Genomic DNA, 23,668 nt, shown 5'->3' on the forward strand with positions numbered 1-23,668 from the left:
AGACAGTAAATATTTATTACCTGCTGGAAGATGCCAGAACAAGAAACACACAGCACACAGCCGAAGAATAAAGTTAAAAGTATTCAAGCTATGCATCCCAGGAACTCAGAGTAATTAAGAACAGAAACAGAGAGCTTCAAGATATCCTTTCTTAGAGTCTATCAATAAATTGCATGAATTTATTTAGCACATTAAGCAAAGGGTCTTTGGTAACAAAATACCATGTTTAAAATGCAGAAGAAGAAATTTTACCTTGTTCTTCACTCCCTTCTTTACACAGGCTAGAACTCTGGCCAAGACTTAAACTGATATCATCAGAAGTCTTGGCAGTGTCAGTATCTCCTGTGAATTTTAAGAAAGAAGAGTACTAGTGCTCAAAGTATTAACACATACATCTACATACGCTGCAGATTTCTCACCTGTCATGAATGACTGTTGCTTTTATTTCTTCATTTGAAGGTAAATAATAATTACAAGTAACACAATATTTGTCTCATCTTTTAGAGGTAAGTATTGTCTATTCTCTTTCTTTTATTTTGTATATAAGAATTTTCATTCAACTACACAGATCTTCCATAAAGAACTGGAAAAGTATCTTACACAGAACCCAATGGAAATAAAGATTTTTTTTTCTTAAAGACATATCTATTTGAATATTCATTTTTGCATGGCTTCCAATAAAAATGAGGGGTGGATCGTAACAAAATACTTGTAAAGAAAAAAGGTAAGAAAAATCAGGAAAGTGACAAAAATTCACATCTTATTTTCTTTTGTCTTATTATCGGCTTAATAAATTTACAAGATATCAACTTCACATATTACAAATCATTTATCCTTTCATCTCAGAGGAGTTCACAAGGGCTACCCTGGACAATACCTTTGCTAGATGCCAAGCAACTAGAAATAATCAAGTCATCGAAATACAATACCAGAAGAGTGATTGGTTGCACAGAACTCAAAATAGTAAGGAAAAGTCCACTCAAACCAACCCCCTGGGTCTGCATTTACAAGCAAAAGAAAAACATGGTGTTACATGGAAAACAGAGCACGGATTCCAAAATATTCTCTCCTAGTGTTTTACACACATAATTTGTGACTCCAAGGAAGATTTCTTCCAGTTAGTAAATGGTAATAGTAAAAGGTAGACAGTATTTGGAAACAACATAGTAAACAATAGTGAAGTGCTACTGCAAGGTAATTTTAAGAAGTAGCCAAAAATCTTACCTTTGATGGTTGCTGCTGTTCCCAGACGAGATAACCCAGATCCAACCTAGAAACAGGGAATTATGTAAAAAGCTGTAAACTTTCAGAAATTACCCAACTGTTGTTTCCTATTACTGCAATGTATGCATTTGCCTATACATCTAGGAGAGATTTTCAAAGGCACAAAAGCATCCAACAGCACAGTGCCGTAAAATCCTTTCTGACTCAGAATGTTTCCACTGCAAACAGAGATGACAAGGCATCTGATGGATGCATCCAACTATATCACTGCATTATTCTGTTTTATAGCTGATGTACTTGGAGGTTTTACTATGCTGATTTTAAAAACAGTTTCTAATCTAGGAATTTTCCTTGAAAAAAAACTTAATGTGGAAACAAAACTACTACTATGGTGGTACACTAATAACTGCTGCTGTAAAGCGGAACATTTAATGCAATCATCCCGGTTGCTTAAAATGCTTAAAGAAAACACTATGTTAATATAAAACTTACCTGTTCAACATAGTAAACACCAAGCTAAATCCAGAAACTGCTCCCATGGGAAAAGATACATATTTTTACCAGGGTTAGTTTTCAGGTCTGTCACAGTTGATCCAATGACCAGGTAATCACAAGAACCTAAGTGTTGGTACATGGAAAGTGGCAGCAGCATGAACAGGGGATATGGCAGGATGATCCCTGCTGGCAGCTGGATAAGCTTAAATCAATTTAACCTAATTATTTTATTACGGTATCTTATTCTTCCCTCTCATTCCTGCAAATGCAATTTTTCTTTTGAAGACAGTTTCCGAGTACACAGATTACAGTTATCTCAAAGCAAGTAAACTGGTTAGTGGAAGACTGCAGTATTCCTTGACCTATTCTTGGATATTAGTTACAATCACATTTCAAATTTATAGTATCTGCTTTTCAGCCATGTTCAATGGCTAACCAGCAGGCATGTACCTCCTCATACGAAAACTAGCTAGCCATTTAGGTTTGCAATCTACATACATCCTGTAATCTGTAGCAGATTATTTTGCAGAGGTGCTAAAGAGAATTTAGGCTTTCCTTCAATAATATTTCCACTACCACCTCTCTCAAAACTTTGAATAGCACACAAAAATGCAGGTGTCAAATAATTAAACCACTCAGAAATAAGGTAAAAGAACACTCAAAGGCAAAATCTGAACGCAAGATAAATAAAAATGACAGCAATTCTACTTTACTGTATACTTATTGGGATGCTGTTTTTCAAAAATCCCTAGTTCAAATGACTCTGGGGAAAAGAGCATAATTCTACTAATTCTCCTTTGTAAGCACTGCAAATTTAAGGTAATGTGAAGATGTGTGCAGATTTTTTTTTCAGCCATACTACAGAAGAACAATGGCTTTGCTACATGTAATGCAAAAAAGCAGCTGGAGCTTGTTTAATGCATTTTCTTTACTACACTGTCACATATACTTTTTGTTAGTCATTTTGCCATGTTTCAACTTTTTTTCCCTTCAGTAACATGCCTTGCTGAATGCTGTAGCTGAATGCAAATGCATCAGCATGGGGAAGTTATTTCACACAAAAAACTGAACAGAACTCGGATGCTTACTATTCACATACCCTTTTGATGCTGCAAATTCAATCACAAGGGACTAGTGAACACTAATTTTACCAGCATAAACACATTTTAAACACTATACTTCCTTTCACAGTAGCTTTAACTGAGTTAGTGTCAGCATTAAAACACACAGGAAAGAACACAGAGCTTCTTCACACACTTTAACATTAAAATTGTTATGAGTACGTTTGGAATAGTTTTGTCTCCAAACACCAAAGAAACATGATCCCCAGCTTAGTTCTGTCTTCCTACATGGACCATCGCTTCCTATTCCTTTGAACGCTACCAAATACCTGCTTTCTTCAAAGGAAAAAATCTCTTAGAGTATCTATGCTGCATAAAGGAGCATTATTCAGATAAAACACCAACATTAGCATAACACTGCACTACATTATATACTGCTTGCTCAGAGAGCTAATTAGAAGGACTTGATACTGTAATACCACACCAAGGATTTCCACGTCATTCAAAAATAGCTACTGTATCTTTAATATGATGCTGCATTGCTCATTGTCAACATAAGCATACAGTCTGGCCAGTCAATCTACTTGTCCTCATGAAGAGTTGGTAAAAGAAAGATGCCACGACTGGCTAAACATCACAAGCCAAATAGAAGGAACAGCATATGCAGCGCTATGGAAGTTGAATGCATAAATCTAGCAGACACAATAAGGAAGTGGAACAACTTCCCCAGTGAAATTACAAAGGCAACTAGAGCATAATGAAGTTGTATTAAAATCTAATAAAGCAAAGTTCCTCAGCACTTCCATCTGGTGCACAGCAGCCCCTATTTTTTGCTTTCTTCCCACCCCTGTTGAAGCATCAAAATAGCGAAGATTTTGCAGAGGTCATCCAAAAATAAACAGTTTTAGTGTTTCTATTTCTACCAGTTTATCTTGCTCTGTACTTCAGCAAATTAACATTTTTGACTGCAGAGTCTGAACTGTCAGGAATAATAACTTTCAGAAAGCTATTCAGCATTGCAAGGGATAAATCAGCAGTGGATACATTCTAAGAAGACTTAACAGAAGCCTCCTCAAATTCAGCACAACTGAAGTTTGCCAATTAAGCATCTAGATGACATATCAAACAAAAGTATCGGAGGAAAACAAAGTTAGAACATAAGGATAAAGTTACAGCTTGAGCTACCTAACAGTTCACTGATACCAAAAGGATGAGGGAAGCCCACCGCAGTGGGTCTTGGTACTTACTTGACTATGCTCTGAGCCATCCTGATTTACTAAATCAGAAGATAGCTAACTAAGCAAAAGGGAATACTTTCTGATGGGACAGTAGGTTGCCTTATAAAATCCAGCCATTCCTAAAACGGACACAAGATGAGATAAGCAAGAGCTATGCAGCTGGAAGAGTGCAATACCACCCTAATAAAGCAGTTAAGAAATACAGAAAGGCAAGTTGTTTATCCTCATACAATAAAAAAATTAAAATAATAATAAAAAAAATCAGCAAAGATTACTCTACAGATTGCAAAGCCAGCAGTACTAACACAACAACTGCAGCAGCTTTAATTCTTACCTGGCTGTTGGGATCTACCCCAGCATAAGAATTGCGTGAACTACAGCCCACAGGGGGAGTTGCTTCTCGAATGAACTCTGACATCTCAATCCCTCCACCAGGGTCACTGAGAGAAACATAAGAGAAAAAATAAATAAATAACATTAACCTACCAGTTAAACAGAAGTTTGTCTGTCTACACTGAGTATAGATTCAAAACAATTTTTCCCTTTTCAAATATCAGGGGCTCAAATACATCCCAGTATCTCAGATGAATACTGCCCACTTGACACAGGAAGCTCAGTCAGACCTGGAACACCCTATCTACCACCACAGAAAATGCTGCCTTGTAAAGTCCACTGTCACCAGCCAACACAAACTGTGAAGACTTAGGAGCTACAAGGCATTTCAAAATGCTGACATAAATTCTCTCTGTCTATACATACACACATGTAACTTCCATATCATGTGTCCAACTATAGACACTCAGAAATCAATCAATGGAAAAAGTACTAAATAGAACTCTTTCAAAGAGCAAGGAAAGGACTCCAGATCTTTTCCTTGGACTGGATCTAGGAGCAAAAGTAAGGATGGGTTAACCAAGAAATACACACACTGTCAGTAAAAGTTATTGGAAAGGCAGAGACATACAGGGACATGGTATCTCTCCCAGGGATGCAAACCACTTCTTTCTACCAGAAAACAACTTCCCTTCAGATAATTTACAGGTCCTACCAAGAAATATTTTGAGGTACAATAGATATATTATTATGTCCTAGTGATTTCACTCTTTCAGGATTATTAAGTACTAGTTTGAAAGTATTTTCTAGATCTACATCACCAAATTGTAATAAAACATAATTCAGCTTGTCAAAGGCAGATATTTATGAAACAAAACAAAGCTGGACCTGCCCATTAGGACAACAGGGTGTGAAATGAGTTGGGGACTACAACTCAGGGATCCAACCTAGCACTGTTTGCTAACTGCAAAGAGGGAGAAGTTGAGGCATCCTTTTTCCTCTCCCAATACAGTTCTCTTCAATCATCTTGATCCAGGAGACTTCTGAACAGAAGTAACTGCAGTGTAGTTTGACACTGACCCTCTCTGCTCCTTCCCAAAGATAAACAACTGCCTCCCAACAACCAATAATTCAAAGCTATGGCAAGTGCACTCCAGCATTTTGCTGGAGAAAGAACATATGCGCAACCCTTCTCCAGCTGGACTGAAGAAAATAAAGATGAAAGCCCTCTGGAGAAGGGGACAGAAATAGACAGCAGCACTGCAGGGCTTACTTAATAGACAGCTAGTCTCATAGAAAAAAGTCTCATGCAATAAGACCAACACCTAATAATTTTTGTAATATATGGACATCAATCTCGGGTATTATAAACAGTCTGTCTGTAGACTAAAGGACCTGAAGCATCATTCATTCTGCAGGATGACATTTCAAGCTGTTGTCTTCTCAGAGAAGCATAAATGTACAACCTTGGGAACCACTTTAGATCATACAAGAGGCCCCTCAACCTTCCTATATCAAAAAGATGACAAAAAAGACAGTTTGAAGGTAGGAATATATTACTTCAGTAAAAATAAGTTAACTTGAGAGACGACCAGCCATGCATTAGCACAACAGTTACAGTCCAACTCCAGCAAACTGAAGAACTGAAAAGCCACCATTTTAGTACAACTCGGCAGTAAGACATAAGCATGCTCTTATTGACAGCTGTTTACAGAGCCCTCTCTGACCTGCTATTATCAATTATGCTAAGGCAGAACCAGGTAATGAAAAACAAACAGAATTCAGCTTCAATAATTTGCACCAGCTTTAGCCAAACTAAGTACTCCTTATGTAAGCATTTTAAGAACACATAGGGACATAATATCAAGTTAGAAACTAAACTGAAAAATTCTCTCAATGTTTAAGTTCAGCATACATTATGATGACAACTGAAGATATAACAAAGAACTTTCACAAAAAGATGAAATTCCTCTCCTGTTTGAATAATTCATTGATAAATACTGCATATGATTAAAGTATGTCCTATGAAGTAGAAAAATAAGTTAATGTGAATAAGCTCTCATGCATAGAACTGGGTAGTTAGCCAGGGCGGGAGAAGGAGGTGATTTTGTCTAAAAGCAAACCAACAGATATCAGCATAAGCAACAATACAACCCAACACCACCACTCTACTCACAGCTGCTATATTCTGTGACAGCTCCCAAACTAATGGATTAACAAAAGCTAGTAACAAACAACAACAAATAAAGTCTGCAGGAACAAGCAGGAAGTACAGATTTCTAGGATTAATCATTGTATGCATAAGGATCTGGACTACAACAGCATGTAGAATCCTTTCAGAGCTATTTTCTGCTAGAGCTGTGGCCATTCCTTTGCTATTAAGTTCTACAATCAGTTTCTCACAGTTTGCTGACTTCATACCTTAGAGCAAGTGCTACACTTTTCAGTTTGCAAGCAAGAAAACTGAAGTGAAGTTACTACACAAATTGAGAAGACTGAGTAAATTATGTCCAGCTACCTGCAACAGATATTGCTGTTGAAGAGGCATTCAGAGACTGCACAAAACAAATTAAAACTAGTATTTCTAATTATTAGTAACTGTTGTATCCAAAATTACAATCTGCAGCTATATTACATTAGTGTGTCACAGACTAACCGTAAGTCTGAAGAGGCTTTAAGTCTACATGAGTTCAGAAGTTTAAAACCTGATGTACGCTGACTGACTAAAGAAATCTGATACTCGGACTAGAACTTCCAGAGAGAATTTGGCACAAGCAATTTTGATTTCAGGACAAAGCAGAGAACATTTTATTCCTTTCTTTTGAACACCTTCTTCTGTCCTTAATTTCCAACAAAAATAGTAGGAAAACTAGTCAGGAGGCTGCTCTCAAAACACTGGACCACCACAGCACATACCGCAAATACTAGACCACAACAGTTTCAAGTATTAAGAGAAGTTTTCTTTAAAGCTTGAATCACTAATTATAGAGTCAAAAAGGCAAAACTCCTCCAAGCTCAAGAACAGGTCTGCCAGCCACAGAAAACTGAAAGGAAAAGAAACAGCAAAGGTACGGAGAGTTGTAGAGCTTACTTTTTTTTTTACTTCTCTTGCTCATACTTAAGTAGACTGTACATAAGTCAAAGACACAACATTCTCCAGCTGTCAGTTTTATTTTGGAGAAGTACATGTGAAATTCATGTAGCATCACGATTACAGCTCCCCCATGCTGATGGAGATCAGGGACAGCAGTGTCACCAGGTTAATGCTTCATGATACTCTGAACCATAGTAGTCACTGACAAGAAAGAAGCCATATTCATATCCCCCAAAGCAAGACTGACTTAAGTGTTTTAAAGTATCTACGTGGATCCAACCATACCCAACAAAGAGTACACTTGCACTGTTCCTTCTACCTTTTATGTGAGATTAGGAGCCTGTATCCCCATTACTTTTCAAGAAAACTCACAGAAGCACTACTAACACCACCCTCTTAAGTACAAAAGCAGCAACTGCACTAAAAGCTACAGAAGACCACAAATCACATTCCTGTCTCCAAATTAAGACTAGCTTCTTTAAAAAATATTAACTAGAGAATTTCAGCTTTATAAAGAGGATGAGGAAAAAACAAACAAGGCATTTCTTATGGAACAGTAAGTTCTTCTTTGCTTAAGCATGCTGAAGTTTTATGAGAAGATTAAAAATACCCAGAGTTTGATCCTATTCACAAACCAATGTGAACCAAAGATAAACGAGCAGTTCATGTAAACCTACAAATGACAGCACATAATTTGTCAGATACCTGAAAGCACCGCTTTGCGGATAAACATCTTCAGAAAGAAAGAACAGCAGTTCTTAGAAGCTAAACAGAATCCTGAACATAACTTTTGAACAGAAACCAAACTATTGCTTAATCCTTAAAAAAAATATTAACATTCATATCTAAAGTGGTCTCAGGGAGGGTATGTGTGGCAGGGTAAAACTCTAGGACAGCTTTGCACACTATTCTATATATATTTATTTGGTTTCACATGCTGTAGCCTAAGCTATCAAAACCAATATTCTACTTACACAAATATTTAAGGTAGTATGTCTACTTAGGTCTTCCCTATATCCACCTTAGGCTAGGGGAGCAAAGTTTAAAAATAAAAGAAAACCCTACATACACACTTTCTTCCGAGACAGTTTTTTATTAGTGTTCCGATTTAACTTATTCAGAAGGTGACAGCTCAGTATGAAACACTCACTCTACATCCCCTCTACTGGTTTGAATGTTATCCCAGAGTTCTTGTAAGCTTCCAGGCAAAGATTAGTATATACTGTACATCCCACTTACCAAAAAGTAACTCCGTAATTTCTGCATTGACCTTGTTCCCAGTTCTAGTTAAGAGACCTGAAAGTGGGAACAAGGATCATATAAAAGTTAATGAAACTTTAGTTGGCAAGCAGGACACACAGCATCAAACTAACCTCTACTTCTGAGCTCACAAATGCTTATAATGTAGTAACTTGTCCCATGTCAACTGCTCCTTAGACAAAACAGAACTTCTGAAACATCCAGAAGTAATTCACAATACTAGTAGAAAGAAGTCCCTTGCCAAGTCTTGGCTACTGTTTTGGAAGCAAAAGCTACATGGCTTGAAAAAACCAAAACCAAACCAAAACAAAAAAAACACCACACAAATGAAAACATCTAAGGATCACAGCTAAAACATGCATTAGCAAGGCTGCATTGAAACAGAACAGACCACTAGTTTACTTTCATGAATTTTATTAAGCAGAATAAGTATTAATATACATTTCAGCAAGCATTCTCCCCAAAATAGCTCAATACAGTTTTAGCAAAGTATATGGTGATCTAAATGGAGTCACAATTAAAATCAGCAGGTTCAGTTACCAAAAACAACATGGAAAAAGGGTCAGGTTATAAAAGATTGATACAAGAAGTTACTGTATATCAACTTCAAAGGAATCTAATACACTGTTTTTGCTAACAATACCTGAGCTGAGAGCAGATACAGAAGAACTTAAGACCCATTTCATGAGAAGCTACCCCACAGGCACAGTGAAGTTCTTTTACTTCTAGGCTGAGCATTTTAAGGAGTATCACTTTAACACTTCCTTCCTTTAAGCATGCTGATAAACAGACTTAAGAGGCTTCTTTCAACTACATTTCCTTATAGCACATGTCTCCATGTAAAAGTTGGGGGGGTGTTGGGGGTTTTTTTTTTTTGTTTGTTTTTGTTGTTTTGTCTGTTTTTTTAATAAGACACACACAACCTTCTAAGAGTCAGGACAGCATACAAATTGCCTCAATTTGAAAACTATTCATAGCTACTAGTACCAGAAACTCAGACAAGAGAAAGGTCGTCTTTAAAAGCTAACAATTCAAGGCTGATTTATTTCATGCAGTCTAACTCTTAAGATGGCCTCAATTATCTGGAGCCAAGCAGAGGCTTTGATAATAGAGCTTGTAACACATCCACAGTCTGATCAGACTGGTTAGGCTGGCCTTGTTGATGAGTCATCTTTTGCTCTTCTTTCTCCAAATAGTCTGGTCAGAGGAAGAAAACCTCTGGTTTTTTTTAATGCTGGTGACAGCAAAGAAGATCTGTGGAAAGGAATCACCTCCTACTGACAGTACTTCAGACTCATCATCTTCATTACCGAGCTGAGAAATTCCAGAATTTCCAAATTCACAGGACAGTGTTCTCAAGAAGACAGACTATGACTGGAGTCAAGCGTTGTATCTGACTCCTGCTTTTGCAAAACTAAGCAAACTGAAACCCGATCAGACATTCCTTTTAGTGATAAAAGACTTAGCATGTAGTATGTGATCTTTGACAGCTAGATTTTTAAAACTAAGTCTACTGCTGAAATAAGATTACTTGTACTGGTTGTGTTCATTAAGTATTTAGTGACCTAATCAGCACACGTTTTCCATGCTATTGTTTCAGTGCTTCCAGCATTTTCAATACTGTTCTGGAACTCCTTTGGGGGAGGAACCAGGAAATTAACATGAATCCATCATTTCAAACCTAATACATAAATAAGTCTGCTTTTAAAGACCAGACTTAAACAGTCTTTCAGAACTAAGGAGGTCTGCATCTATATTCCTCAGTGTTTATTTCAACCACCATTCCAGTTACACATCTGCTGAAGACAGGACTGTTTATCATTTGAAGCAGTATATAGACATCAGCAGACACCTTACCTGGGCCCATTGCTGTCTTTCCTCTTGGCTGAAACATTGCTTTGTTCTGGTTTTGCACCTCTGTCCATACGCTCACTGGCATTCCTCTCCACAATTTCTCCCTCATCCAGTGCCCTGTGCAAACGGTAATTCACCATCTTCAAAACGATAAAGAGAGCTGCTATCACCGGGCAGTAGACAGCTACTATCATCATGGAAGAAGGAAGAGCCTTTCAAAAGAGAATAAGAAAGAGTTAATGAACACAAGGTCAAATGTCCACAAGAATAAAGCTAGAGTTTAACAGTTTTTCCATACAAAAAATATTGATCATACTGAAAATGAAGGTTTAAACACACACCCCCTACAGTCAAACTTTGTGTGGAGATTGTCAGAAGTCTAGCAACATAGAAAAAAGGAACAGTTGGACTACAAGGTACCAAAGCACCACAGCAGCATGCTAAGTAGACCCATCACTGGAACCTGAGAATCAAATTCAACTTTTGTTCTTTTTTTCCAGGCTATTGGAATGTAAGACCTAGACCAGGAAACCTAGAGCTAGCATGACTTATTTGTGTCACACCCAATATTTTTGATTAGTTGTTACGAATAAAAAAAAAAAGATGGGAAGATTTTAAGCAACTTGAAAAGTAAACCAAGCACAGGGTATGACCTTATTTCAGGGCTAGTACACAGCACCAAGTCCATTTTGGAAAAACTGAGGCAAGTTTGACAGCATGGTAGAGGGGAGAAAACCCGTTCAACTACCCAACATAGATGTTTTGACTTCACTCGTCAGCTTCCAACAGCTACTCTTGCATGACAAGATACTGATCAATCACCAAAGCCAAACTTTTCCCTACCTGCATACAAAAAAAAAAAAGGCTGTTTACATCTGTGGCTCACACAAATGAGCAGTAGTCCACAGTAACCTGCAAGAGCACATGCTGCAAAGATTATTTCTGCTAGACCATTACATGCCCATGGAAAGGCAGCTAACACACATGTTCTGAAGAGAATTTTTCAGCTGTGTCAAAGGTGGCCAGAAGCCACATGAAAAACCTCAGTCCTGAATTCAGCTTTTGAAATTCCACTCAGAGTTAAGACTTCTCATGCAACTTTTGGTGAAGCCCATAAGGCTTTTATAGATCAATCACTTCAGCAACAGGTATTAAGTGCAGCCTAATAACTATTTGAAAGAAGCGTTCAGAGTACTAGTTAAACTTCAGATTTCACTTCAAGGCTTTCACCCTTCTAATTCTCCTTTTATTCATATTTATAATTTTGCCATTTCCCTAGGCAGTCACTAAACAAAATGAGACAATAACTCTTAATCTTCATCCACAAATAGACCACTTCCCTTACAAAAGCAACAAGAGTCTGTGTTCTCAAATATTTTGCTGCATCACTGTCCTTTACCCCACTGATGTTGTAGTTTGATATAAAACTCTAACAGCCATAAATATACACAGAGACATACAACAATCAGAATTAGCATTTGTTACCCAGCATGAATGTTAATTTAGTAAATGAGAAGAACAAATTAATTTTCTTTAGACCTCCTAGCCTAAGGAGAATTCCAGCTTGTTTCATACACCTAGTCTCCCTCCCTATACAGACCACTGCAAGAGAAGAGTCTTTATGGTGATCAGAGCCCCACACACATCTTGCAGCATCAGAAAGGAAACATGACTGGAGAATAAGAGAGAGAGCCCTCTCTATTCTGCACATAAAGCTAGTTTTAGTCATTTAAGAGAGATCTGATTACAACATTAGTATTTCTACATATTCAAGAGCTTATAGTCCTAGAAGAACTGCCAGTGCTTGTCACACTATTTAAGCCATGAGTTTAGCAAAAACACTGTTCAAAGAGATCTCCAAATACAAAATATTGTACCAATAAAGGGGATAAAAGAATAAATGTTTCTAAAGATTGTATTGACTGTTGACTTCAGAATAAAAACAATCCTTAATCTGGCTGCTCATTTTCTGGCAGTAAGCAAAAACAAATAACCAATATAACATTTCTAAAGCCAAACAAGTATAAATAATAGAGTCTGGAATCAATAAGAAGGCAGGTTACTTATTAGGATTCTTTTATTAAAGGGATCAAGTTTAACCTACCTTTTCCTCCAAAACAAGTCAACACCTAATATAACATTTGAAGTAGGACAGGCAAACTAAGCTGAGGTATGCTAACTTAGATTTTGCATGCTGAGCTGGACAAGACCCTAATGGGCAGTGAAATTCACTTACCAAGCACCACCTCAGAAGGAGAAAGAGGAAATAAAGCTATTTATAAACAGCAACAGTAAACAACCAGGAGCCACAACGATGCTAATGGCTTCCATACAATCCCTGAAGCAATGCTACAAGGGTTTCCTCAAGAGATGCGGTGCTTCCACTTCCAAGAACTTCAGAGGCAGCTGCCCCCTGCAGGCAAGGGCAAGCCCGTTAACTTTGGCAAAACGTCCGAGCTTCCTGTACCTGCTAAGCAGTCTGCTACCTAGTCAAACAGAACTTCAACTATCCTCTCCTTTGTAAGTACCTAGTGTTCAGAAGCCACTACCAGAAGTCAGTTTAACACTAGATGACAAAAGCTAGAGTTAGTCTATAAAAGACTTGCCTATAACTTTCTGTCCCAAGCACTCTTCAATTTCTCCCCTCCACTCTGTCAGCAGTGAGGTCACACAGTGTATCCAGTTTATCTTGCCAAATGCAAAATCTACACATCCTGTTCTGCAAATGAAAGCTTTGAGAACAAGTGGGGGAAAAAAGGTAAAACACCTCATGTAACTTGCAGCAAACCCAATAAAGAATTAAAAGGGTGCTTTTTCCTCACATCCTGTTTCCACAGGATTGCAGAAAGCTAAAAATACATTAACTTACTGCTTTTCAGTCTTCGTATTCATTAGTAGTTACTCCTCTCTGAATAGGGCATATACTCTGGGAATAGAAGAAATTTTAGCATGTCTGGCATACTCTGCTGTCTGATCATACTTTATATTAAGTCTCATGTTGCGGTACAGCGGTGCTACCCATGGTACCAGCAACTCATCTGCATGCCAGCGTCAAGAGGAAGAGCTACTGCAACCTAACCTAAACCACTGGTGCCTTCTCTATTTTTGTTTGCCAAACTTAGAAGCATTCAACTTCCATTTGGGGTCTTCTCTCCACAAGCCACGGCAAGTTAAAGTGAGATTAGTATTTTAAACTGTGCTTGACATTTTACCACATTTGAGGAGAGACAGGTCTCTCACCAGTGTAACTGAACATCTTGTACAATACCATCTTCAAGACTGGAATACAAATCTAAGTCCTAAAATTTGCAGCTAGATCTCACTTCAGTTCTTTTCACAGGTACTAAAACATTTTTATTGGGCACAACAGACCAAAAACCTCAGGTTAGAGCTTGTTAACAGACACCAGCTGGCTACAAGTCTGTAGCTGCAACAGCATTTCAGAGAACATCGCATTTTACTGCACATCTCTAGTCACTTCCATTAGCACCAAAAGAAAACATACACTGAACAGCAGTAGTCACAACAGAAGCTCTTGTAGGAGAGAAGAAAGAGCTAGACATGACCATGCAAAAACTGCCTGCTTTAATTACATTCTGTTGAAAACTTCAGTCATCTAATGGCTGAACAAACCCAATCATTAGATAAACTCCTAGCTGGAAGTATTTCCCTATATCTTAAAGGGAAGTTAAGTAGTAGTCTCAAAGATGGAGGGCGAGAGGAAAGACACTGATTTTCTACCACCTTTCCCTCAGGAGTTACTTTCCAAATTTAAACCTTTCAAGACAACTTATGAAATCCATACTGTACATGTGGACAAAAGGCAAGATGCAGGAATGCACAGTTGAGGAGTGGGACTGTCCCTTCTGGAAGCTGCTGGCTGTCAGGTCAGCTTAGCTGTATCACAGCACACCTTTTGTGAAAAGCTTTAAGCACTCCTCGATTCCAGTGGTCAACCTAGAACAGAAAAGAAACCTCAGACCACTAGCTACAGGACAAAAATATTCCCATTTGAACTACAAAGGTCACTGTATCTTGATTCATCATTTCAAATACATAACTGCCAGGAACCAAAGGGAATTTCATTGATCACAAGCTGTGCTACATACTTATGAAGAAACAAAGACTATATGGATCTTACCTAATCACATCTCACTTTAGCTAGACACTACAGATGCAATGAAGTTTCCAGATTCTTTTCAAAAAAAAAAAAAAGAGATGTGTAGGTGTTACCTGTTGAGAACATTCATAGCAAAGTCTCCCAACCCAAATCAGATTGCAAGTCCTTACGTAAACGTGATATCAATCAAAACGTTCATTAAACAGTAAGTTGGCTTGTAAAATGCTTTCAAGTTCAAGCATTTCGAGGCCAGTATTTTATATAGAAACATTCATACCAGAGAAGAGGAAAGGTCAAGAAACAGCAGATGTACTTTTGTCACCATTTTTGTTTATGAACAGCCAGAGCCCTTAAGAACTGCTGTTATCTGGAAGCATGTTCTGTCACAAGCTATCTAGTTTTTGACTGAAACCTCAAGGTGTATAAATGATACTGGAGCAGCCAAGAAACTAGATGTGGCTTAGAGCCACACGGGATACCAGGGATTCTCATCATACATCCAACTTCAAGTACTTAAACTCTTAGTTTAGGAAACAACACCTATTTCAGAAACTTCACTGGAAAAAGACTTTCACATGAAGCTACATTTATATGACCTACTTCTATAACTATGTACACAAGTCAGGAAATCAAGTGCCTATTAAGTGAACTGTTGTCTAAGTGAGCTTGACTTTGACAGACAAGTTCTGTAGGTACATATGAGCCCATCACCCCAAGCAAGGTACAGTCCTGGCTCCTCTTCAGTCACTGGCAAAGTTCCCCGAGTGCCAGAGCCAAGACTTCACCCCCTCCTGCGCACGTGGTGGGGCTGAAACAGCATTCCGACTAGGGGAAGTGCTTTGGCAGTCTCCACTCTTCCCCTCCCCCTTGCAACACTGATGCATAACATTGGCCTCTGCATTTAGGGTATTTTTTCCAACTCTGCCACTGTATTTTACAACCTAGTTGTACAGTTTCCCCATATTGTAGCGTATTTTCTTCTCCCAACTTGAATTTTGGATTAAAAACAGGGATCAGCTCTTACAACAGATATGCAGATCAACAAGCACAGTTGAGTCTGTTACTGAATACAAATATCCAAACAGGGTAGTAACTAGTCTAGAAAGCAGTATTTTTATATGCATGCTGCCAAGCCACAGATCCAAGAGTACAGACTCAAGCAGCTTCACTCAGGCAGACATTTCTCTTCCTCTACAGCCCAATTGCTTCGTTATCTACACTTTTCTTTTCGCCACACTTCCGACAAGGACAGGTTAAGTGTATAAATACACATGAGAAAAAGAAAAGTATCCAGATCTGTAATATAGGTACATTTATTTATACATCTGTCTCTCCTTCACACAGGGTACATACCTCACTTTCATGTGCTTAAGCTCAGAAGGCAGGTGAGGGACCAAGGAAGAAAGGCTAGCTGAATGCTACTGCTAATCCCTTAAGTTGGTTTGCACCATGTGTTAAACCCATCAACCCTAACAGCACTGGCATACACGTGCAAAGAAACACATAGATTTATGTTATTACTTGCAAACCACAACCATTACCATATTCCATTCTGAAAATACAGGATCAATAGAAGGAACGCACAGTCAAAACATTAGCAACATTGGGTGCAATAAACCAAGTCTTTAAGCAATAAGTGCATCTAAATTACCATGTTCAAACGCTATTAAGCATTCCACCCCTGTTGAGGGTTAAATAACATTTGAAAAAAGTGATTAGCTTACTATAAAATGCATTCAGCCTTGAGAGCCAGCTACAAGCCGAGTTCTTAGGGGATACTTTTGCCTTTGTTGCTACAAAACAACTTAGGAATAACTATAGTTATTGCTGCCCCGATACATCAAAGCAACACTATGATCTTCAAATTCCTTCTGCAAGGAAGTTTTAGGTAATATAAAACCTGCCGGCATTCTAAGCCTTTCTATATACCTTGTTTTTTTAAACACACAGGGTTGTCTGCCAGCAACAAGTCATTTGAAGCTAGCTTAGAAACTCCCTCCTACACGCCAGTGAGCCATGCTCACAATTCAGATTACGATTACCTAAGACTTTTTAAGCAAGTTCTGCTTATTTATGTATGTCCTACAGCAATGCAACATTTACTGCTTTTTATTCTGAAAAAGAGCTTAAGAGATGCTAAAGAACTAAGATGACCATCATGGTTCTGCCTGTTTAGTTTATGTCTAGACAACACTTAAACTGCAGAGGGTGGAAAGAGGGAAAACAGCCAAATATGATTCAATCTGCTTTAACTTGTGACTAATCTCCCTACTTATTCTCAGGGAAGTTGGCACTTGTTGTTGCATCTTTAACACATCCAGAGCTATGAAGCAAGAGAATTTCTCTGACCTCAACAAAACCCGAAGCAGCTTGCTTTTGCCCGTCTTCTCTCTTTCCACAGGAAAAGAAAAAAGTTTAAGCAACACTGAAGTTTACCCCATAGTATGGGTAACTGAAGCTTAACTGCTGCTTTAAGAGCAGCAGGACACTCAAATGCTGGTCCCAATTTATCAGTTGTCAAAAGACCTATGTACAACATAGATCAGCCCCCCTTCAAAAGTCCCCTGCACATGCAGGATATAGCTCACCACACCTTTATGAACAGCTTTCTCAGCAAGGCAGTACTAACTAAATAGACTATTCTGTCAAAGCAGAAGAGCAGTACTTCTAAAAACAAAAAAGCTACATTTGAGACCAAAAAGACTCTCTTCTTCCCATACTCAGTGGAACTCCAAACAGATGCAGATTCACAGATTTTATAGAGAAGATCTCCTTAGCTGAAAGTTTTATCTAGCTGTTGTCACATTAACTTCGGTTTTAAAAGCAGTTTGTCTCAGTCTGCAGTTTCCTTGCCAGCAGTCTAAAGTTTTCAAAAACAAAAAGCCTTGGAGCTACCTTTTCCAAGACACAGTAATGCGAATTAAAAACTAACCGTACAGGGCTGTAACCTCCTCTTCCACATTAGCTGTTTCTTAGTATGAAGTGTCTTATGCTGCAATCTTACAAATTGCTTTTTAACAAAGCAAACGCCTGACCCCAGAGCTCTCAATCTGCAAGTGCACTTGTAGAGTTTTTCCTCCAAGGTTTCATTCGTTAACTCACATTTTTTTCACAATGCAGTTTCTACTTTAAGTTGTCACAGCATCTGGACCTGGCAGACTTGCAAATTACATTCTACCTCACGTGCTCAAAACTGGTCACAACACACCTAGTATGATCACACTTTTCTACCAAGAAATCTGAAGTGAAATATTAGTATTTCAGAAGTTACACACAACATAAACAGAAAGAAAAGTACTGGCCAACAGGAAACTGCCCCTTTCCCTCATAGCTGATCATACCCCTCCTAGACTTGTTTCCAAGTCCAAATGTCAAGAAAGTTTCTAGGTTTAAAGGTTAGTATTTTAACAGCTTTGATCGAAGTGTCAGATACAAAGATATATTCAACTGGAATTCTCCCAAACCAAGTACACTACCGTCTGGACACAAGCAAAAAAGCAAGAGTAACTTCTTGTCAATAACACAGAGTCCAAATACACTGCCAGCCAGCACGCAGTTCACTACACCACGGCCAAATAAACTTCTAGGTTATGGAACCTGAAGCGCATCCCTCCCCCAGCCTCCAAAGTCAGAAGAGAAAGCAATAGAGCTGCCAGCCAGAAATACTGGCTAGATCTGACAGCTTCTACAGCAGCTGTGCCTTTTCCTGCACTACCAGCAGACCTGCAGTGGACGCTAGCAGAGTTATGCCCAGTTCCGAAGGAAAGTAAACAGAAAAACGAAGGCGAAGCGCCAGCCACCGAAGCCCTGCCGCGCCCGATGCGCCCCGCTAGCACCCCCCCCCATCTTCCCGGTAACAGCTCCGTGCTTCCGAAACGCCACAGCCTCAGGCGTACCCCGCGCCCGCCTCCATCGCGGCTGCCGGGCCCGCCGCGGGCCACCCTTCGCAGCGGCGGGCGCCCACAGGGCTAAGCGGCGGGCGGGCGGGCCGGCCCCGGGGCAGCCCGGCAGCGGCAGCGCGGCGGCAGCGCGCCGGGAGCGCCGCGGGCAGGGGGCGCGCGTGCGACGGCCCCGCCGTCCTTCCCGCCCCCCCCACCCCCCCCGGGCCTCCCCGGCCGCCGCTCAGGCGGGCGGCCCCCCGCAAGGCCCACCCGCCCGCCCCGAGGCCCAGGCCGACACCGCTCCCGCCCCCCCCCGGGCGCTGCGGCGGCCTGCGCTCACCATGTAGAGGGTGAAGGGGAAGCCGAGCAAGAAGAGCCACAGGTAGAGGTGCAGCGCGTTGACCCCAGCGCCCTGGTGCGGGTCCTGGTACCAGCCGCCGCTCAGCGCCGCCCACACGCCCTGGCGCAGGATCTGCAGCACCTGGGAGCCCATGGCGGCCCCGCTCCGCCGAGCCGGCCCCGCTCTATCCGCCCTGCGAGCCCGGGCAGAGCCGCGCGCCGCCCGCGCTCCGCGACAGCCCGCACGGCCGTAACCGCCGCCGCCGCCTCCCCAGCAACGCCGCCGCCATCTTATGTCCGGGCCCCGGGCCGGCCGCCCGCCCCCGCGCCGCCGATAGACCGGCAGCCCTTGCGGCAGGGGACGCCCGCCCCGCGCTCTGTCGCCGGGGAGGGACGACGCCGCGGGGGCGGGGGCGGGGCGCCCGCTACTGCGCCTGCGCGCGGACTCCCGCTGCCCCCGCCTCCGCCGAGGAGGGCAGCGCCACCGCCAGCGCCCCCTGGCGGAGCGGAGGAGGCCGGCCCTGGGCGGGAGAGCCGCTGCCGCCGGCCCTAATCCAGCTCCGGGCCCTAATCCCGCTCCGGGCCCAAACCCCCACCTACGAGGCGGCGGGAGGCCGGGGACCGCCCGGAGTACCGGGGGGGAACGTGTCCCCCGGTCACCGGAAGGGGGCTCACGCCTGCGGCCTGGCCAGGGTGGCTCTCGGGGCGCGTGACGTGTCAGGGTGCTCCTAGAAAATGGAGGGAAACGCAACCCTCGCAAAGGGCTTTTCCTTCCCCTCTCTCAGGGCCTTGCTCCTGGCGAGGCGCGGTGTCCTCTTCTTGTGGCAGGGCAGGAGGATGTCGTCCTACCCTACACTTCAATGCTTTAAAATCAAAGCAAGGTAACAACCTCGCCGTTTTTGGAGTCTTTCCGTTTACTGTCAATACGTGACTTTACCAAAACCCTCGCGTGCCCGTCCCCACCACGGGGTTTGTTTTGTTGTTGCTTTCAACACATACAAAGCCAGAATCGCTTGGATTTATGAGAAAGGAAAACACAACACAGCAGGCCGTGGGTGCGCCATGAGTCTCACAGATTCGACTCTGCTTCTGCGGTCACCTATTTTTACAGGTCACTGGTTCTCACCAAGTCCCGGCTTTTCAAGCTTTTCCCTTAGACAAGCACGTCCCAAAAGTCACACGTCGGATAGAAAGGGACAGATGAGGGAGTTTTGAGAGTGCTGTCAAGCAGGGGAAAGGGGAGGGCGCTTCCTTCAAACCCTACAAAGGTGTACGTAATGCTGAGGATCCCTCATTAAATTACCTGACTCTCCAGTCGTATTTGGGAACAAGTAGCTTTGAGGGCACACTATGATACTGTTGCTGTGGTGGCAGAAGGATCCTACATAAATTCTGTCCTAAAACCAAGTTACTGTCCCACTCCAGCAGATACAACTGGGGAGAACAGCACCTTCTGGTTCTCTACTGCGGAGGAACTGCAGGAATGAAATAACCCAAGCACTCAGTCATGACTCATGATGAGCATGCATTTGGGCTGGTGTTTTCAAGAGGCTGCGTTAATGCCACAGTCTCCACAGTGTTTTTCTCCCTGACAGTTAGAGAACCAATGGCAGCATTTGGCTATTCTTGGAAAACCAGAAGACAGAAATGACTGACTCAAAGCAGATGTAGATGATTCCTTTTTGTTTCCTCAGTGGGAAAGTCGGGAGAAGGGATGGACACAAACTCCCGATGATGGGTCTCTCCCCCCAGCATAAACAAATAAACCATTTTTAACTTCATGATTTCAGATAGTGCATTTTCAAATACAAGACTGCTAGCAGTATTTTGCAAAGGAGCGTTTTTTCACTCAGTCAAACAGGATTGAGATATGAAAGGAAAAAAGGATGCGGGGAGGGGGGGAGAAGAGGGAAAAAAACAGCAGAGAAAACCTACAGAGGATTATCTTGGATGGGGAGGGGGAATTCCCTTTATCCTTTGGGATAAAGCCAAGCATGACAAGCCTCACCGGTTATAGTAGGCTCAGAAAAAATAAAACTATGAAGCCTGTTTCAACTACATCATTTTCCAAAATACCATTAAAAACTAAACTTACAAATACAGCTGTTAAAAGGTGAAGTTTTTAGGATGTGTTATGCATAAATATACTATGATTCTGTAACGATCAGGATTATGAAGCCTTAGTTCTTCCAGCAGCTGCTTTATGAATGTTACATAAAAGCTATTCACATTCTCCACGAAAAGGAGGCAAGAGGGATAACATTCATTAATAACATGTCTGAAGGCTGCAGTACATGCTTTAAAAACCTTTATGCTTCTGTTTAGGAGCCAATGATTAAATCTGGACAGATGAGCCTCAGCCTCATAGTAATGATTCACGTTAAACAGTGCCTTTGTGTGAGAGGCTGGATGCTGTGGAAGCTTATGGCTGCTTCCCCAGCCCTGCTCCTAGAAGTCATTGGACCAGCCATGAAGTGATAGAGGCTTGGCGGGGGGCCGGGGGGGGGGGGGGGGTTAAAGCAAAAAAACGAAGAGAGGAAACAAAGCATGAATATTACAGGCTCAATCCTGATCCAAAACAGCGTAACCTAGTTTAGCACAGATAGCCCTGTTCAAGAGCACTTCATCATGGGATGATCTAGTCTGTGTCCAGTAAAATAAGCAAGAGAATATCACGTGCTTGAAAGGACAATTAAATTTCATTGTTTAGCTATTTAAATGCAGACAGGCTGAAAACATTAGGACAGAAGATGGGGAAATAATATTATTGGAATCCATTCATGCCCAAAGGTAAAACTGATAACCAGCCCAGTCGCAGGCATCATTAACAAAGTAAGAAAAAAAAAAAAATCATTACTAGCTTTTAAGGGAAACAAACAATCCACATATGGATAGAAAGTAACAGCAGTAGACTCAATCTGTGCATTGAAGCTCTGCAATCCAACAAATAACTAACTTATTTTCTGTACTCTACTTTAGCCTTACAGTACTTCTTTGGGGTGGGTATTACTCTCTGTACAGGAAAAGAGTGTGCTTTGGGAAAAATAAAGCACAACGTCAGTGAAGAGTGAACAATTTGTTAGATAAAATATTTAAGAGAGGGGTCATTAAATCGAGTGATTGGAGATCAACCTATTTTTCTCCAGCATTTCTCTTGTAATTTAGTATGCCAAGACTAAGGCAGAGAAGTCATTTGCCACATAAGCCAGCATTACACAGGAGGAGACCAGCTCAAAACTAACCGTTATTTCAGCCAGACAATACTTCAATTCCATTTTTCCTCACGTTCTTTATACATGTACACAGTCAAGTGCCCTTCTTACAACCACAGGCTATTGGGGAAATTTCTGTAGGAAATTAATATTATTGCCTCTCTTAGGTTTGCCATCATATTAAAGATATGGCTGTTTTGACTTGGACTTGGCCAAGGAAGAATGATCTTGTAATCATATACAGCAATGCTTTTCTTTACTTCATGACACACTCCAGTGGGTTGAAAGGGCATTTGCAAAATCAGGGCAACACTGTATGTGGTGCACAGTAGAACATATATTATACCAAATACTCAGATAGATAAAGTAATCACAATTTCTTGACCAGCCTTATGGGCACACTTTTCCTAATGGGTCGTATTACTAGAACAGGAAGTTGATCAAAACAGTAACAAAACACTGAAACCTGCCACAAAAACTCTTCAACATGTTGCCATTTCTAAGAATGATATTGTAGCATGCTTTGCACCATTAGTAGTACTTTAGTGTCTCTTATTTTCTCATTCAAGGGAATGAAGCTCTATACTTTCCCTCCAGACATCTTTTGTAGGATACCCCAAATTATCATTTTTAAATTAGTTATCAAGAGAATTCCTAAGTTTTATGAGAACATAACTTGGATAATTAGGACAAGAGGTGAAACAAAGTTAAAAACAATATTTTGCCTAAATTGGGTGAAATTTAATATGTCCAGAAACAAGCTTATGATTGGCACTTCCTTGTCATTTTTCATTACAGTAATCATCACAGTATGATACCAACCTGTAAGTAGCTAATAAAACAACCAGCAGAAAATAAGAAAAACACTGATTTACTCACTTCACAATTATGAGGGTTAGCACTTCTCTTTCCATGCTGGATACAGGATTTGTTTTCAGACAGAGATTGACAAACTAGGCCTTGGTGGCTCACTACCAACTTTTATTTACTTCTTCCTATTGATTCCTTGTCTCAGGATCTATAATTAGGCAGCAGCATTTCAACCCCAATTTTTGGATCCTGCTGACATGTACTACTTTTACTGTGGCTTGGATACAGTATCCAAAGCAGCAACTTTGGCTCCAAAAAGAAAGAAAAAGACAAAAGTCAATTTTCTATATAACTGATCAGCCTAGAAGTGCACCTACCTTTTGATTTCCTGAAGAAGCAATAATTAAAAAATATACTTGCTACTTGGGCATTAAGAGTCTTTGCCTAATTTGAAGTCTTGACTTTTTTTTCTGCCATTCGCCTGTAATTGCAACCTGGTTAAAAAAGGGTTTATCTGAATTCAGAAGGTTGTCATAAATGGTGATAAATGTGTCTTATTCTCACATTATCTTATATGAGAATTAAGAAATAGGCTTATTTACAAGGGTGATAGAAAGCAGAATGTCATCCTACAATAATATTTCTTAGCCTGGTTTCACTGTAAGATAGCTAGTTTTCTTATAAAACCTGTCAGAAGATTGTTCTAGATTTGCTTTTAATTACAGTAGAGTAGTTTTTGACAACTGC

The 23,668-nt window shown here is 40.7% G+C and overlaps 1 protein-coding gene across 9 annotated transcripts in view; it reads right to left on the reverse strand.

Moving 5' to 3' along the window:
- The window catches only part of PCNX1 (pecanex 1), a 94,361-nt gene extending 75,113 nt beyond the window's left edge, over nt 1-19,248 (reverse strand). For 6 of the 9 annotated variants that reach the window (XM_052782310.1, XM_052782309.1, XM_052782304.1 and 3 more), the window contains exons 1-5: nt 18,901-19,247; nt 10,563-10,771; nt 4,353-4,458; nt 1,225-1,270; nt 253-342 (exon numbers count right to left, since the gene is read on the reverse strand). In XM_052782310.1, coding sequence (XP_052638270.1) covers nt 253-342; nt 1,225-1,270; nt 4,353-4,458; nt 10,563-10,771; nt 18,901-19,053 — 604 coding nt within the window. In that variant the 5' untranslated portion in view covers nt 19,054-19,247. Of the gene's footprint in view, nt 1-252; nt 343-1,224; nt 1,271-4,352; nt 4,460-8,686; nt 8,742-10,562; nt 10,772-14,472; nt 14,517-18,900 lie in introns of those variants that run through there. The other 3 variants (XM_052782306.1, XM_052782305.1, XM_052782312.1) reach the window with 3 other exon arrangements.
- Nucleotides 19,249-23,668: the final 4,420 nt, after the last annotated feature.

The sequence above is a fragment of the Harpia harpyja genome, chromosome 3 (assembly GCF_026419915.1).
Source record: "Harpia harpyja isolate bHarHar1 chromosome 3, bHarHar1 primary haplotype, whole genome shotgun sequence".
NCBI lineage: Eukaryota > Metazoa > Chordata > Aves > Accipitriformes > Accipitridae > Harpia > Harpia harpyja.